The 18062-nt window shown below is 37.7% G+C and overlaps 1 protein-coding gene and 1 long non-coding RNA gene across 5 annotated transcripts in view; one reads left to right on the forward strand and one right to left on the reverse strand.

Annotated features, from left to right (window-relative positions):
- Positions 1-678: 678 nt before the first annotated feature.
- On the reverse strand, positions 679-8370 carry LOC129349212 (uncharacterized). Of its 2 annotated transcripts, none has more exons than XR_008602124.1 (2): positions 8236-8370; positions 679-1779 (listed from the first exon to the last, which is right to left on the reverse strand). XR_008602124.1 is itself a non-coding variant. In XM_055011833.1 (2 exons), exon 2 carries the CDS (start codon positions 5570-5572, stop codon positions 4523-4525), a length of 1050 nt encoding a protein of 349 aa, XP_054867808.1. In that variant the 5' UTR covers positions 5573-6003; positions 8236-8348; the 3' UTR covers positions 4408-4522. The 2 variants fall into 2 exon arrangements, 1 of the variants encoding a protein (XP_054867808.1); XM_055011833.1 differs by lacking the exon at positions 679-1779 and adding an exon at positions 4408-6003 and having other exon boundaries at positions 8236-8348.
- LOC118470514 (uncharacterized) overlaps positions 7467-18062 on the forward strand; it is a 40215-nt gene continuing 29619 nt past the window's right edge. For 2 of the 3 annotated variants that reach the window (XR_008602125.1, XR_008602127.1), the window contains exons 1-4: positions 7467-7862; positions 8188-8658; positions 8735-10883; positions 10975-11255. This is a non-coding gene — a long non-coding RNA (uncharacterized LOC118470514). The remainder of the gene's footprint in view (positions 7863-8187; positions 8659-8734; positions 10884-10974; positions 11256-18062) is intronic. The other variant, XR_008602126.1, reaches the window with a different exon arrangement.

Genomic DNA, 18062 nt, shown 5'->3' on the forward strand with positions numbered 1-18062 from the left:
GACAAAGGAACACAACATTTAGTCACCTGGAACTGAACCATAGAGGAATTTACTGTAGGATCAAAACCACAAAATCAGACAAAAAAAGACAAAACAAGACAAAATATTACAAAAATGAGACACAAAATGAGAAAAAATGAGACAAATGGCATGAAGCAACAAAACAAAAAAGAGACAAAGAATTTGACCAAAAAAGTTACAAATGATAAAAACAAGAAATAAAACAACAAAAACAAGAAACAAAATGACAAAAACATGAAACAAACGACAAAAGTCAGACAAGAAACGGACAAAAAAACAACACAATCAAGACAAAGCATTACTAAAATGAGACGCGAAATGACAAAAAATGAGAAACAAATTGAGACAAATGACACAAAACAAAAAAAGATAAAAAATTTGACAGAATAATTACAAGCGACAAAAAACCCTGACAACAAAAATGAGAAACAAAATGACAAAAGACAAACAACACAAGTGAGACAAAAAGGAAACACAACACAACAAAAACAAGACAAAATTAACCAAAAATGAGACACAAAATGACAAAAGCGAGACACAAAACGACAAAAAATGAGACAAACAACACAAAATAAAAGAAAAAAATTTTTTTCAGTGACTTTATCTGCATTTACATGTGAATTAAAAGGCTAAAACATGTAGAAAGCTTGTGGAAAGTGTGTTTTTCACATTTTAAATCTCCCTTTTATGCCATTTGGGTGTTTAAGTTGGATGAAATATTTGCAATTAAGATGAAAATAGTTTTAAGAAACAAAGATAATTCCTGAAAAAAGCAGAAATAAGCGTGTTTTTTGATAATTTGTAAAGTTAATCTCAACAAAGAGATGCCTTGAGGATGTTTACACTGATGAGAGGAAGACAGTTTGGACTGATTCTGATGAATCTGTTCCTCTATATAGCACCAGAATAAATAGATTTAGGTGTAAAAAGTCCTGTCGGGTTAGCATCAGCGCTAATCTAACACAAACTGACCTCGTCTAAATAAACCTGATAACACTGAAGAAACTCCGTCTGCAGAGTCGACGTATAAAAATTAAAACAGACGTTCAGAACATCTTCAGAAAGTTTTTCCAAAGCTCCGTTTTCAGTCAGATTAGCATGAAGACAAAAGGCCAGAAGATGTAGGAGGCTCAGGCTGAAAGATCTGTAAAGAAATATCTATAAAGAGTTTTTAAATCTGAACAAAAAAAAAACATGAATTTGTGTTTGTAACTTTGGGTTTTTCTGAGGTGAAATTAAAATAAAACTCAAATTAAAAACAACAAACAACGTCAGCGTAGATCAAATCATGACTTGTCGTTTGTCTTATGTTTTTGTCATTTTTGTCTCGTTTTTGTCGTTTGTCTCATGTTTTTGTCATTTTTGTCTCGTTTTTGTCATTTGTCTTATGTTTTTGTCATTTTATGACTTTTTTACTGCAACTCAACAAGAAAATAAGCACATGTAGTCATACATATGGATCCCAGTTTGCATCTTTTATTCTTTCTGATGGGACTCTGGAAGGTCTTTGTTGGTAGAAACATCTATTATTCAGTGAATGAACTATTGAACTGTGATAATTAGACTGGGTGTCATTTCATCAGTAGAGTTTCCACTAAAATTACTGGAATGGCTCCCAGAAAAGTCCATATTATCGAGTGTCGCTTGGCACCAACTCTGCTGTTTAGAATCCATTTCCAGATGAATGAATTAGTGAGTGGTGTTCTTTGGAACGGGGCGAACCAGCTCCTAAAGCAGAATCCACTTCCTGTTTCTGTTCTGGAAATATGAAAAATAGAAGAGAGGACACAGCTGTGCTCTTCAGGAAAACTGTTTGAGGATGTAAAGACAAAAACAAGACACAAAATGACAAAAACGAGACACAAAACAACAAAAACAAGACACAAAATGACAAAAACAAGACACAAAATGACAAAAACGAGACACAAAATGACAAAAACGAGACAAAATGACAAAAACTAGACTAAAAACAACAAAAACAAGACACAAAACGACAAAAATGAGACACAAAACGACAAAAACGAGACACAAAATGACAAAAACTAGACTAAAAAACAACAATAAAAGACACAAAATGACAAAAATGAGATACAAAATGACAAAAACGAGACACAAATGACAAAAACTAGACTAAAAAACAATAAAAGACACAAAATGACAAAAATGAGATACAAAACGACAAAAACGAGACACAAAATGACAAAAACGAGACACAAAATGACAAAAACAAGACACAAAACAACAAAAACTAATGACAAATGACAAAAACAACACAGAACGGTAAAAATGAGACAAAATAAGGAAAATGAGACACAAAACAACAAAAACAAGACAGAAAAACAGCACAAACGAGACACCTAGACTTCTAGAAACTCTTTTCTCCTAGTTTCCTTCTGTCATTAATGTATTCACTGTTCCTCTGTCCTTCATTCTTCTCCCTGTTGCCATAGCGACGTGATCGCCGTCATCAGCTCCGACTGTAATCTGCTTTTAAACGAGGCTGCCGCTTAATGAAATTAACAGCAGAGATTCAGTCCAGGTCCAGGTGGTCCTCTGCAGCCGGACGGTGAATGAGGCTCATAAACAGAACGGTGAAAACGTAAAATGAACCTTCAGATACCAGCTGTGAATTCTCACAACACGTCCAGCTTTCAGATGCAACTGAGTTTCAGTGTGATCGCTGTCCTGCTGCAGAGTGGACGGACTGAATTCTGGTAATAAAACCAACTGTTAGAGGCAGGGATGGGAGTAACTGGCACTTACGAGATTAATAATTTAACCAATTAAAGAAGAAGCCCCTCTCAAACAAGAAAAAAAACTCATTTCAAGGAATTATTACCTTGAAATAAGTGAAAAAATCTGCCAATAGAACAAGTGAAAAATGTCTTGGTAAGATTTCTAGAAATAAGATCTGATATTTAGAATATTGGCATCTTAAAATTAGCTGGGAAAACTTATTTTAAGCTATATTTTACCAGGATTGTCATGCTTAGGTGTCTTAAAATAAGCCAGACATGCTAAAAATAAGCAGTTTTCACTCCAAAATAGATTTTTGCTTTCATGTAACCTCCTAATGTGAGATGTATTAACCCTCATGTCGTCCTGCGGGTCAAATTAACCTGTTTTAAAGTTTGAAAATGTGGGGGGGGAACATTTTCACAGTGAAACTTCTGATATCCACATTTTTAACATTTTTGGGAAACAAAACAACAAAAACATGAGACAAATGACAAAAAAACAAGACAAGACATGACAAAAATGACAAAAAACAGACAAAAAACAAGCAAGACAAAAAGGAAACACAAAATGACAAAAACATGAGAGAAATGACAAAAGCCAGCCAAGAAAAACAACAAAAATGAGACACGAAATGACAAACATCAGACAAACGACATGAAACAAAACAAAAAAGAGACATTTTTGAACATTTTTGGTGGAAAAAATAAATGTTAAAAACAAATGTTTCTTTAAGAACATTCACATAAAAAAATCAACCAAAATCCAGTGAATTTCTCTGGATTTTGGTTGACTTTTTTATGTGAATGTTCTGAAAGAAAATAGAAGTTTTACTGATATATATGGAATCACTTCAGATATTTTTACAATTTTGATTAAGATTTTTACTCATTTTTGAAAATATTTTACTAGAATTTTCTTGCCAAATTTGAGGCTTTTTTTTTTTTCTAAATTAAAACTTTTGAGGGAAACTTTTAATGAATGCTGGAATTTTCTTCCTGAAGGTTTTGCAAATTTTCAGAAATTTGGTGAATTTTTTTGCTGAATTTTTGGATTTTTTTTCTGACAAGGAAACAATATTTTTTGGTGCCCGTAAATGAAGACAACACGAGGGTTAAACTTATTTTGAGTTTTCTTGTAAAATTCAACTCAAAACAAGATAATTTCAAGATTCTTTGACTTAAGATATTTCAGATGCATTGTCTTAAAACAAGTCCCTCCATCTGCTGAAATGTCTTTTGTTAAGTGAATTTATCTTAAATCAAGTGGGATGAGACGTTTGGACTGAAAATAAGACAAATAGACTTGATGAGATTTGGAGTTTTTGCAGTGTAATTACTGGGGATGTCCTGATCAAAGTTTTCATATATTATTATTGTACACTACCATCCAACAGTTTAGGGTCATTTAGAAATATTGTTGAATACATTGTTGAAAGAAAAGCAGTTTTTATCAATGCAGACAGCATGAAATGAGTCATAAACCCAGTCTAGACGTTGTTGTTGTGTTCTAATGCTACATTGTGTTAGCTAATGGTGTTGAAAGGCTCACTGATGATTAGAAAACCCTTGTGCAGTTATGTTAGCACATGGATGAAAGTGATGCTGTTTTCCTCAACAATAAATACTTCATGTATTGTTGGTAAGCAGAGAGCCCTGCAGGAGTTCAGCTAGTAAGGGAGCACCACGACAGAGACTTGTGTGAGTTTTATTGACTTCAGGCAGGCAAAAAAGTGCTATAATTAGTTTTACATCCCAGAAACACATCAGATGTTTGTTTTTGCAGCATTTAAATTTTTTTTAGATGAAAACAAAGAATCTGTGGCCAGATTAGCTTTGATGTTAGTTGTAGTAATGTGGCTAACGTTAGCTTTGATGGTAGTAGCAGGAATGTGGCTAATGTTAGCTTTGATGGTAGTAGCAATAGTAATGTGGCTAATGTTAGCTTTGATGGTAGTAGTAGTAACATGGCTAATGTTAGCTTTGATGGTAGTAGCAGGAATGTGGGTAATGTTAGCTTTGATGGTAGTAGCAATAGTAATGTGGCTAATGTTAGCTTTGATGGTAGTAGTAGTAATATGGCTTACATTAGCTTTGATGGGAGTAGTAGTAATGTGGCTAACATTAGCTTTCATGGTAGTAGTAGTAATGTTGCTAATGTTAGCTTTGATGGTAGTAGTAGTAATGTGGCTAACATTAGCTTTGATAGTAGCAGTAATGTGGCTAACATTAGCTTTGATTGCAATAGCTACAATGTGGCTAATGTTAGTTTTGACAGTAGTAGTAATTTGGAAAACATTAGCTTTGATGGTAGTAGCCGTAATATGGCTAACATTAGCTTTGATAGTAGCAGTAATGTGGCTAACGTTAGCTTTGATCCTAATAGCTGCAATGTGGCTGACGTTAGTTTTGATAGTAGCAGTAATTTGGAAAACATTAGCTTTGATGGTAGTAGTGCTAATATTACCTTTGATGTTAGTAGTAGTAATGAAGCTAATGTTAGCTTTGATGGTAGTAGTGGTAATGTGGCTAATGTTAGCTTTGATGGTAGTAGCAGTATTGTGCCTAACGTTAGCTTTGATGGTAGCAGTGCTAATATGGCTAACGCTAGCTTTGATGGTTTGCCTCTTGAAAAGCGGCATGTGTTCTGCTTGCAGCCATGATGCAGCGAACATCAGATGAAACCTGCAGTGTTGACAGAGTAAAATCACCAGCAGACAGATCATAGAAAGGCTACATACATGGAGCCGTGTCCTACAAACATGACCGACCTCAGGCATGTTCAGACACCAGACATACATGTCACATACGATCATATGGTATCTGAGGCCATCAGGCTCCACTGCTTCCTGCTCTCTACTGTAAGTGAAGTAAAGTACAGGTTTATTTAGCGGCTCCTGGTGGTGCAATGAGCTGCTGTCAGTCCGTGTTAGTGTTCTATTAGACGCTAACGAGTGTTAACGAGATATCATGAGTCAGGATTCAACAACAGCTCTTTAACTGAGCTGTCAGAGAGTAATTATCTCATGGATTTTAACCTTCACCACAGTATTTTCCTCTGAACAGTAAAGTGTTTGTTTTGCATTTTCAGGCTGACACGTTTTATCTTCCTCCGCTGCTTCATCTTCACCCTGAAGACATCAGGGACGGATCGATCTTCCATCTCATCTCTTGGCAAGAAAGAGAATCAGCCCATTTCCCAAAATGTCAAATTACTCCGTCAGCGCAGAGACGACTCAATGCTCTGCTGCCAGAGAAAACAAAACGGAAAATCAATCATTTTTTAGCAGCTCCAAGGAGCTAGTATGGCCTGTTTGTTTCTAATAAAGTTTATTCAAACATGAAGATTACACTATTGATTGCCCCCCTTAGAGTTAGCATGTTGTAGGCTAATGTGGCTAATGTTAGCTTTGGCAGTAGTTGTAGCAGTAGTTGTAGTAATGTGGCTAATGATAGCTTTAATGCTAGTAGTAGTAGTAGTGTAGATAACATTAGCTTTGACGGTAGCAGTAATGTGTTCATCTTAGCTTTGTTGCTAGTAGTAGCAGTAATGTGACTCATGCTAGCTTTGATAGTAGTAGTAGTTTGGTTAATGTTAGCGTTGATGTTGATAATAATAGCAGTAGTAATGTGGCCAACGTTATCTTTGATCTTAGTAGTAGTAATGTGGCTAACATTAGCTTTGATGGTAGTAGTAATGTGGCTAGCATTTGATAGCAGTAGCAGTAGTAGCAACAATGTGGCTATTGTTAGCTTTGAGGGTAATAGCAGTAGTAATGTGGCTAATGTTAGCTTTGATGATAATAGCAGTAGTAATGTGGCTAACGTTTGATAGTAGCAGCAACAATGTGGCTAACATTAGCTTTGATGGTCGTAGTAGTAATGTGGCTAATGTAACATTTGATGGTAGTAGTGGTAGTAATGTGGCTAACGTTAGCTTTGATAGTAGTAGCAACAATGTGGCTAATGTTATCTTTGATAGTAGTAGCAACAATGTGGATAACATTAGCTTTGATAGTAGTAGTGGTAATGTGGCTAACATTAGCTTTGATGGTTGCAGTAGTAATGTGGCTAAAGTTAGCTTTGATGGTAGTAGCAGTAATGTGGCTAACGTTAGCTTTGATGGTTTATTTGTCATCTATGCTGTTCAAACATCACAAAGTTGTGTTTTTGATGCATGTGTAAAAAAGTGAGGCACGGACGCAGGAACACGAGTCATGCACGTGATGATGTGCACGTATGGTGGTAGCATCATGATGTGAAGCACGGTGGTGGCAGCATCATGATGTGAAGCACGGTGGCGGCAGCATCATGACGTGAAGCACGGTGGTGGCAGCATCATGATGTGAAGCACGGTGGTGGCAGCATCATGATGTGAAGCACGGTGGCGGCAGCATCATGACGTGAAGCACGGTGGTGGCAGCATCATGATGTGAAGCACGGTGGTGGCAGCATCATGATGTGAAGCACGGTGGTGGCAGCATCATGATGTGAAGCACGGTGGTGGCAGCATCATGATGTGAAGCATGGTGGTGGCAGCATCATGATGTGAAGCATGGTGGTGGCAGCATCATGATGTGAAGCATGGTGGTGGCAGCATCGTGTCAGGTGACCACAGCTGAAACATGTCATCAGTAAAGCATCTCTTCCTGACTCCGTCGTCGGTAAACAGTTAAACTCTTCTACCGTCAGAATCGACTGAATGAACCTGATCCTTCTACAGGTGAGCAGCAGGACGATTAACAGAGATAATCAGCTTTAATCTTCCGACCTGCTGCTGTAAATATCAGACTTGGACGGAGACGTGGACGGAGACGCGGACATAGACGTGGACGGAGACGCGGACATAGACGTGGACGGAGACGCGGACGGAGACGAGGATGGAGACGTGGACGTCAAGATGCCAGAACCTGCTGCTGACAGATTAAACACGTCACGTTCTGATTCCCTGAAAACCAGGAGAGAAGTTCTGCAGCCAGTTGGAGTGAACAGAAAAAAAACTCTTTCTAAAAAATTCATGAAATTATTTTGGACATTTTGCAGATTTTGGTCATAATTTTGCATCTTTTTGTGGTCATTTTACAGCTTTTTTGGGAAGATTTTGTGGTAATTTTGCATCTTTTCTTTGGTGATTTGCATCTTCTTGCATTGATTTTGTCATTTGTTGTTGATATTTTGCATGTTATTTGTGGTAATTTTACATCTTTTTGTGGTCATTTTATGTCTTTTTGTGGTAATTTTACATCTTTTTTTTGATATGATCCCTGCTCCAGCCCATTCTTCTCCTCCTTCTCCCTCTTTTTCCTTCTTCTCCCATTGTTCCTCTTCATCTGTACTGTATTGCAGTGATGTGATTCAGCAGCAGTAATTAGTCGCTCAGTTCACCTCCTGACTGTATAAACCCAATTCAGTCTTTCACTCTTCACCATAGACTGTCAGATCCCTGCTCATCTCCAAACTCATGGACCCAGCTACCCACCTGGACTTCCGCCTGGACTTCCGCCTGGACTTCCACCTGCCCTGCTTTGTCTTCAGATCCTGACATGAACCTTTCCACCGGTTCCGTCTCTACATCCAGCCTCCTGTTTTCCGTCTAGTTTCCAGTCATCTCCCGGATTCCCGGTGCCTGTCTGTTGGTTGCCTGGTTTTTGTGAGTACATTTTTATTTGCTTAAGTTAGTTTTTACTGTTCATGTCTGCTGCTTGAGTGGCAGGCCTCCCTCTTTTTCCTTTCCTGTGTGTTTGTGGGTGTGAGTGTTGTGTGAGTGCATGTGTCTCGTCTGCTCTAATCAGGTCATCAGCTGATTGAGGACACCTGTGACGGGGAATGGCTCACCTGTTCTACGTTCCTCCTCCTGCCATTAATGAAGGGCTTCTCACACTGGACCGTTGCACCATGCTGTGTTAGTCCGCTCATCTGCCTGGTAATATTCTGTATGGACTGCTTTGTTCAATCTAACGCTGTGTTTCTTTGTGTAGATCACCTGGCCATTCCCCATAGCTTTACCTGCTCCTACCTGCTCCATCGTCCCCAGCAGGGCTTCCGTTCTTTTCCACTCACCTTAGACAAATCGTGGATACGACACACCTAAAAACCACCAAGCCTCCGGTCGCCCTCCTAAACCGCATTCAGTTAAGTCTTTCAGAATTGTCTGTTTAGTTTTATTGCCAGCTGAACTTCCCTTATGTTGACCCTCATTATTCCACACTGGCAGCGGCGCTTTCTGTCTAGTTGTTTAAACTGTGCTCGGCAGTTTTGAGTTTAGTTAGTTGTTTCTTGTATGGACCCTGGCCTCAGCTGCGTTCCTGTTCTTAACATAGTTAAAAGTGTTTAGTTCAGTCCTGTTTCCGGCAGTCTAGTCTCTTGCCTGTTTGGTCCAAGGATAATAATATTGGTTTTATTCCCTGCTATAATCAGCTGCTCAGTTTTCCAGCTTCTAGTGTGTTGAATTCTGGTTTTAGAGTCCAGCTGGGATCTGTGAGTGTTTTCTGTAAATAAATCTGTTGAAATACACCTTGCTGTCCTGAATCTCTGTCCACGCCTGGGTCTTTGCACTACCGTGACAGTTCAGTTCTTCTCTTGGATCTTCTGTGTTTAGTTTGGGTTGTGTGTGTTCTTTGTATTAAGGTTTGGTCGACATTAGCTCCCTCTTCTCTACTTCTATTAGTTCTGTAGTTTACCTGCTGATGTACTTTGGTTTTTTTGTTTATATAAAGCCTTCTGAAACTCCACCTGTCTGCCTGTAATCTGTTCCCCCCCCCCCCCCCATAACATTTTTGTGGTAATTGTACATCTTTTTGTGGTAATTTTATGTCTTTCTGAGGGAATTTTGCCTTTTGTCATGAATATTTTGCCTTTTTTTTTTTTTAGGAGATTTTGCATCTTCTTGCCAAGATTCTGCATATTTTTGTGGCAATGTAGTGTATTTTTGTGGTGATTTTGTCTTTTTGTGGTTGTTGGAGCCAAAATATGATGTCTTTGTTTTATTATCATGAATGTTGGTATGACTGTGTGGGTGTGGCATTAGGAGCCACGAGGTTCCCCACTGTAGGGAGTGGACTGCATATATAATGGCTAATGAATGAATGAATGCAGGTGTGCAGTTTGGAGAATGAAGCCGAACAGTTTCCGACTGTGCTCAAACGCCGTGTCAAGCAGGTGAATGTTGTCAGATTGTATAATTTTGGATTATTGGAAACTTAATGTTGACTGAACGATAACTTACCTGCAACGGCGTAAATAAATGAAACATCAGTAAAAACGAGCAGAGACACTGTCTTAATTTGAAGCTGCATGCATCAGACTAAAGGACACTAACTGCCACCTCAGTGACTACAGGTAAAGTCACTACAGCGGTTGTGTGCTTTTGTGGTAATTTTACATCTTTTAGTGGCAATTTCATGTCTTTTTATGGTGATTTTGCCTTGTGTCAAGATTTTGCCTTTTTTTGAGGGGATTTTGCATCTTCTTGCTGTGATTTTGTCTTTTGTTACCAAGATTTAACATTTTGTGATGACTTTGAATCCTTTAGTGGTAATTTTGCGCCTTTTGTGTAAAGTTTGTCTTTTTGTGGTAATTTTGCATCTTTTTGTGTTCATTTCACATTGTCTTGCAGTGATTTTGCCTTTTATCGAGATTTTGCATCTTTTTCTGATGATTTTGCATGGTGTGTTCCAGTGTGTGTGTTCCAGTGTGTGTGTTCCAGTGTGTGTGTTCCAGTGTGTGTTTGGAGGTCAGCAGCAGATTGGTTCTCCTGATTAAAGGGGAAATTACAGCGAGACGCTGAATATTAATGAGTTGTTCTTTGAGCCAGTCAGTAACAGAGCAGACTATCTATAGATCTTTCTACGTGTGTTTTAGTGTGTTTTAGTGTGTTTTAGTGTCGTCCTCATCCATGACCAACCACCTCCATGTTCCTGGAGCTTCACTGATGGTCGAACTGTCAGGCCTGCAGGGGCAGGTCCAGACAGTGCTCTTCCTCCCTCTAGGTGTGTTCGTCTGCAGCGGCAGGTGTCATCCTTCTGCAATCATCATCAGCTGGAGCAGGTGGAATGTATCCAATCAAGCTCCACCTCCACCACAGTATAACCAGACATCATTCACCTCTCAGTGCTGGATCGTGACACAGTCAGTAATCGGCTCTCTGCATCTTCATTCCAGCCACAGTTTCTGCTCTGACGTACTTTTGGTAATTCTTGTTGTTTCTCCTTTGTTCCAGTTCCGGGTCCATCTGCTCCGTTCCTTCTGGTTCCTCCAATGGTCTGTTCACATCCTCAGTCATCTCTCTGCCACCTGGAATCTCTCACCTGTACCGTTCCACCTCTGGCGTCTATCCATACCAACCTACCGCTGCAGCCCTTTGTTCCAAAGCCCTGGTTCCAAATCCAAAAGCCAACACGCCACGTCCAAGTCCAGCCCCAGCGTCCTCCTGGGAGAACCAGTTATCCACAGCTAAGAACCCAGTTCGAGCATCAAGTAGTTCTTGTAGTTCCGTGAAAGGTAACGGTCGTTTCGTTCTAGTTCGCTTATAGTACCTTATTCCTGGAATAGAGTTTGAATTAAGACTTCAAGTTAGTTCAAAAATTGTTCTGTTCTTTAAGTATTATCCTTCTTGCTAACTCTGTCCGGAGTTATTGTTAACCTTAATCTCAAGTTCTGAATCGTTCCTCGCTTAGTGTTCCTAGAATATAGTTTGATATCTTTCTTGCCTGGGTTTTACCCTCAGAGTTAGTTTTCTGTTTGTGTAATTGATCCTCCCAGCCACTAGTAGTAATCTTGAGTGCTATTGATTCTTTTGCTTTTCCGGTTGTAGTCTTCCAGCCTTGTTTGTAGTTCTGTTTCCTAATGTCAAATAAATCCACTTTGTGTTATTGAACGTCTGCCTTCTCATTTCCTGCAGCTGAGTCTCTTGAAATCGTAACACAAACAGGTGGATTTTTATGTCATTAGGTTGAAATGAAACGTGAGTATCAAAGTGTTCTCCAGTTAAATTCTATTAAAATCAATGATAAATCTAAATGAATAATCTGAGCAACAGCTGATGGAACATCAGAATGATTAATCTGCTTCATTATCCGCAGATTCACATTCTACCACCGTCTGGGACTTCCTGTTGTCATTTCACAGGTTTTTGTGGTGATTTTATGTCTTTTTGTGGTAATTCTGCCTTCTGTCATAGGATTTGACTTTTTTTAGGGGATTTTGCATCTTCTTGCAGTGATTTTTGCCTTTTGTTGTTGAGATTTTACATCTTTTAGTGGTCATTTTACATCTTTCAGTGGCGATTTGGTGTCTTTTAGTGGTAATTTCATGTCTTTTTGTGGTAATTTTGCCTTCTGTCGTCAATATTTTGTCTTTTTTGAGGGAATTTTACATCTTTTCTTTGGCGATTTGCATCTTATTGCATTGATTTTGTCTTTTTTCAAGATTTTGCATATTTTTGTGATGATTTTGTCTCTTTGTGTCAATATTGCATCTTTTAGTGGTATTTTCGTGTCTTGTGGTGATTTTGCCTTCTCAAGATTTTGCCTTTTTTGAGGGGATTTTGCATCTTTTTGTGTTCATTTTGCATCTTAAAGTGATTCTGCCTTTTGTTGTTGAGCTTTTGTATGTTTTTGTGGTGATTTTCCGTCTTTTTGTGGTGATTTTCCGTCTTTTACTGTCAATTTAATGTCTTTTTGTGGTGATTTTGCATCTTTGATTCGCATTTTCTTGCACCGATTTTGGCTTTTGTCAAGATTTTGCATATTTTTGTGATGAATTTGTCTCTTTGTGGCAATATTGCATCTGTTTGTTGTAATTTTTAGTCTTTTTGTAATGATTTGGCATCTTCTTGCAATGATTTTACCTTCTGTTGTTGAGATTTTGCCCTTTGTGTTCATTTTGCATCTTGCAGTGATTTTTACCTTTTGTTGTTGAGATTTTACATCTTTTTGTGGTGATTCTGCATATTTTTCTTGGTGATTTTGCATTGTCTTGCAGTGATTTCAACTTTTGTTGTTGAGGTTTTGCACATTTTTGTAACAATTTTGTCTTCTTGGGGTGATTTTTGCATCTCTTTCTGGCAATTTTGTCATCTTGTGGTAATTTTCTGTCTTAGTCGTAATTTAGTATCTTTTTGCAGTGATTTTGCCTTTTGTCATCAAGATTTTGCATATTTTTGTGATGATTTTGTCTTTGTGGCAATATTACAGCTTTTCGTTGTAGTTTTGCTTCTTTCTGTGGTGATTTTTTTTTTTCATGGGAATTTTACATCTTTTTCTTTGTGATTTTGTTTTCGTGGTGATTTTGTGTCTCGGTCATTTTGTGTCTTCTTGCAGTGATTTTACCTTCAGCTTGCCTGATGTTGCATTTCTGGGTTTTAAATCCTTACAGATTTGTCATTATTTCTATCCGGTGGTCGTAAATAGTTTTTTCTCTAAATGTTCCTGTTTAACAAATGAATGATTACAGATGATCAGCTCATTTTCTCTACATTTAAATCCTCCTGATGATATTAATTTTCTGATTCCAGCATCTGAAGCTGAAACCAACCACAGAAAAGTTCCTCCCAGGTTCTGGTTCCTTCATGTCTTAAACACCTTCATGAATATTTAATGAGACAGAAGAACCGCTGGAGGCAACAAAACTTCGATTATTTACTATGAAAAGCTTCAATTAACCAGACGTCTGGTTGGATCTGCAGCATTTTAATCATTTAAACTGTCTTTATAACTCATCCGGGGGCTTTTTTTGTGCTACTTTTGAACAATGAGTTCAGAACTGGGTTGTTTTTGTTGCCTGAAATGAGAGATTCAACCGTCTGTTGCTGATTTCATCTACTTCCTGAGGTGTGAACCTTTCTTCTTCTTCTCTGGATCCAAACTAACCTCCTAGTTCTTCCCACCGCTCTGCAGAATGACGGTGGTGAAAAGAGGACACAGGAGATGATTCTTCACGTTGACAAGCAGAAAAATAAACGTTTAGACTGTCTGAAGATCTTCCAGGGACAAGAATCCATCCAAGAACCTTTAGAGACGGAGGTTTAACTCCAAATGGTCCAATTGGATGACATTTTACATTCAGTTTCAGAGGTTTTGGTCAAGTTTCCAGTCATTTTGGACATTTTTGAGCGATTTAAAAATGTTTTCAGTCATTTGGGACAACTTTTGAGTATTTTTAGGAGGTTTTGGATCAATTTAAAGAGATTGTGGATGAATTGAGAGGTTTTGGACAATTTTCCAGTCATTTTGGATAAATTTCGAGTTATATTGACAAAGCTTGGAATAATTGGAAAACATTTTACATCCAGTTTGTGGAGGTTTTGGACAAGTTTCGTCTCATTTTGTACACATTTAATTCATTTTGGATAAATTGTGATTGATTTTCTGAATGTTTCCAGTCATTTTGGACCATTTTTGAATCATATTGGCACATTTTAAGAGATTTTTAGATCAATTTTGAGAGGATTTAGATCGATTTTTTTTTTTTTTTTTTTTTTTTTCCCCCCCCCAGTCATTTTGGACACATTTTTAGTTATATTGGCACAGTTTAGAAGATTTTGAATCAATTTTGAAAGGTTTTGAATCATTTGAAGACATTTTGGATCCATTATGAGAGGTTTTAGACGAGTTTCCAATCATTTTGGGATCATTTTTGAGTTATATTGACACATTAAGAGATTTTGGATCAATTTTCCAGTCATTTTGAACATATTTAAGTCACTTTGAAAGATTTTATACATTTTTCCAGTCAATTTGGACAATTTTTAAATTACATTGGCACAGTTGTGGAGCTACTGAATTTTGAAAGATTTTGGATCAATTTTCAGAGATTTGGAATCTCCAGTCCAAAATGACTGGACATTTTAGTTACCAGTCATTTTGGACCACTTTTGAGTTATACTGGCACGTTTTAAGAGGTTTTGGATCTATTCTGAGAGATTTCCAATGCAGTTTGAGAGGTTTTGGACATATTTAAGTCCTTCTGGACAAATTTGGACATATTGTATGAATGTTTCCAGTTAATTTGGACAATTTTCAAGTTATTTTGGCATAATTAAAGAGCTTTTGGATAAATTTTGAGATGTTTTGGATTGAATTTGACAGGTTTTGGACACGTTTCCAGTCATTTTAAACACGAGTCATTCTGAGCTTCATCGCTGCCACCACAGCGATGTGCAGCGATCCAAACTCGTCCTCACGAACTCAGACTGTCGTCCTTCATCGGATGTGACAAAGCGACAGCATCAGTCTGACAGCAGGATGAAGATTCTGTTTCCCTTCGGCGGCATCAGAAACACTGAAGCTCCTCTTCCTGGTTGTACAGACGATGTGGAGCATCTTCAGAAAAGATGAAAAACGTCCAAGTTAAACTAAACGTACAGCAGCGACTGACTGCTGTACGTTGAGTTTCCCTTCAACGTTGTTCTTCTTCTGCTGGTGTCTGTTACTTTCTCTTTTCTTCTTTTTCTGACTGTCAAACCAAACATCTCCCTCCTGAACCCTCAGAGATGTCACCAGCTGTTTACTTCTCCTCTATCCTGATGGTGGGACGTTTAATCTGAGGAAGAAGCTGCACCTCTCAGGGAATTCATCACTGGTTTCATACGTAGTGCAGAAAAACTCTCCGTTCATGACTCTACTCCATATTTTAGTTTAATAATAATGAAATGGATCCATAAACTGATGGAACCAACACTAGTTTAACTGCTAAAGATTGTCTAATACTAGAAACTCTTGTTTCTATTTTTTATCTTTCTTTTTAATTTCCCTCAATTTTATTTATTTCTTTGTCTCACAACCAGGACCTGAGTACTAATTTAGGATTCTTCTAGTTCTTCTAATGCTTATGGTTCTAATTTTTCTAATTCTTCTTCTGGTTCTTCCGATTCTTCTGATTCCTCTTCTTCTGGTTCTTCTTTTGATGGTGATGATTCTTCATCTGACTCTTCTGGTTCTTCAGTGAATGTTTTGAATTCTTCACATCTGGCTAGAATGGATCTCAACCCATCTCCAGAGGTGGTTTGGATTTGGTTGAGTTTAAATAGTTTGTTCAGCTTTCTGTTTTAGGAAATCTTTGTCTAACCGCATGTTTTAGTTGCCTAAATAAAAAAACACTTAAAACTAAAAGACGTCTTTTGTCCTTTAAATCCGAAGCTTCTCTCCACAGACCATCAGATAAATGCTGTTTTCTACAGAACAGAATCTTTCTATGACTTTTATCTGTCTGAATGTTAGTCGTGCTTTAAAAGACAGAAAACACTGTTTTCCTGTCCTGAGACTAAAAGAGTGGAAGCTTCCTGCTGTGAACAGGAGCTGAAACCCACCGAGAACATCTGAGTGAACGACGACCGAATGAAATAAAATGTGATTACAGTCCAAGCTGTTCTCTGATGAACAGTTTCATCACCGAACTTCACCTCAGCTAATTTCAACTCTTTCAGGATTGACTTTCAATTCTTCTTCTGGTTCTGATTCTTCTTCTGGTTCTGATTCTTCTTCTTCAGGTTCTTCTGATTCTTCTTCTTCAGGTTCTTCTGATTCTTCTTCTTCAAGTTCTTCTGATTCTTGTGATTCTTCTTCTTCCTCTAGTGATTTTTCTTCCGATTCTTCTTCTGCTATCTTTTGGTTATTGTTTTAGTCTCTTCTCTCAGGTTTGGCTCTGATCCAGGTTGTTTTCTCCTGACTAGATCCTTGCTTGTGGTGTTGGATCTACTCTCAGATGCTTGTCGCTTTGGTCTGCTGAATGAAACTGTAGAATTGGAGTTTGGTTGCTGGTTCTGTTAGACTCTAATTTCAGCTGTTTCCATTGATGTCCAGTTAGATGAAGAGCAGGACTGTCCTGAGGAAACCTGAGAAGCTCTGGTGTTCCTCCTCATCCATTCTCGGTGCTTTCAGATGTTTTTTTTTCAGTGTCGTTCTAATGAATCAAACTTTCTGAGCCATTTCACTGAACAAATCATGAGTGACGTGCAGTTTTTTTAGGAAAATGATCCGACGAGAGGAAATCATTGGTGAAGGACCAAATATTTCTGCTCTGGTGTCAAACTGCTGAACAGGTGTAGGAGATGATGATGGCTTTACAGAAACCCATAATCTTCCTGCACTCGAGCTGAAGAGGCGTTAAATGTGATGCAGAGGCTCAACTTTACCTGAGAAATAAAGAGCTGAGGTCTGAGTTCATCTTAGAAAATGTAGAATTAAACAGTTTCTGTAGCTGCAGGTTTAAAAAGAATCACAGCAGATTTTATTGAAGTCCTGACGTTTGTTTTATTTAACATTCAACACCTTTATTGTCATGTATACATCAGAAACACGGTGGTTATCATGAGTAATGAGCTTCTTATTTTGTGAATTCCCAACACACCACTGAAATAGCAAATAGAAAAAATAAAACAAATTAAATAAAACACAGAAAAATCCACATAAACACACGAAAACCCAATAAAACCCAGTAAAAACCAATAAAACCCAGAAAAAACAATAAAACCCAATGAAACAGAAAACCTCAATAAAATAATACAAAAAAACACCAATAAAACATAGAAAAACACAAAAAGCCCCAATACAATCCAACTAAACCCACAGAAAACCCAATAAAATGCAATTAAACTCAATAAAAACAGTAAAACCCAATTAAACCCAGTAAAACCCAATAATGCCCAAAAAAACACAGAAAAACCCAATAAAACCCAGTAAAACTAAATTAAACCCAGTAAAACCCAATTAAACCCAGTAAAACCCAATAATGCCCAAAAAAACACAGAAAAACCCAATAAAATCCAGTAAAACTAAATTAAACCCAGTAAAACCCAATAATGCCCAGTAAAACCCAATTAAACCCAGTAAATCCCAGTAAAACCGTCACCATGCTGCAGTCAGTTCAGGCTGGAAACACCGACAGAAGCCTCAGGCCATGCAGGAGGAAATAGTTTCCTGTGTGTAATAATTGGTGAAGCTTTAGGCGTGAATTTAAATTAAAAGGTTCATTGAGGATTCAAACGCCTCCAATAGAAGGTGTTTAATTAAAGCGGTGGTGTTTATAGAAACTGAATTAATTTCAATATTCTTCACTTTAAACCTCCTGCTGCTTATTTATTTACTATAATTCAGTAAATATAGTTTCATCCATTAAACCATTTAATGCTGAACAGTTGACACCAAATTATTCAGTTTTCTTATTCAACATTTGTTTATGTCGAATGACAGCAAGAATATTACTTTATTAATTTAACCCTCTGAACCCCAGGAGGTTTCCTGGTGTTTTTATTTCTTTCTGTCTCATTTTAACTCATTGGATTTATGACATGAAATTTTTCAAAAATTT

Source organism: Amphiprion ocellaris, chromosome 7, assembly GCF_022539595.1.
Source record: "Amphiprion ocellaris isolate individual 3 ecotype Okinawa chromosome 7, ASM2253959v1, whole genome shotgun sequence".
In the NCBI taxonomy this organism is placed as follows: domain Eukaryota; kingdom Metazoa; phylum Chordata; class Actinopteri; family Pomacentridae; genus Amphiprion; species Amphiprion ocellaris.

Excerpts from the sequence above, each read along its gene's own strand:
- LOC129349212 (XM_055011833.1), bottom strand. The coding sequence starts at position 5,572 with ATGATCGTATGTGACATGTATGTCTGGTGTCTGAACATGCCTGAGGTC.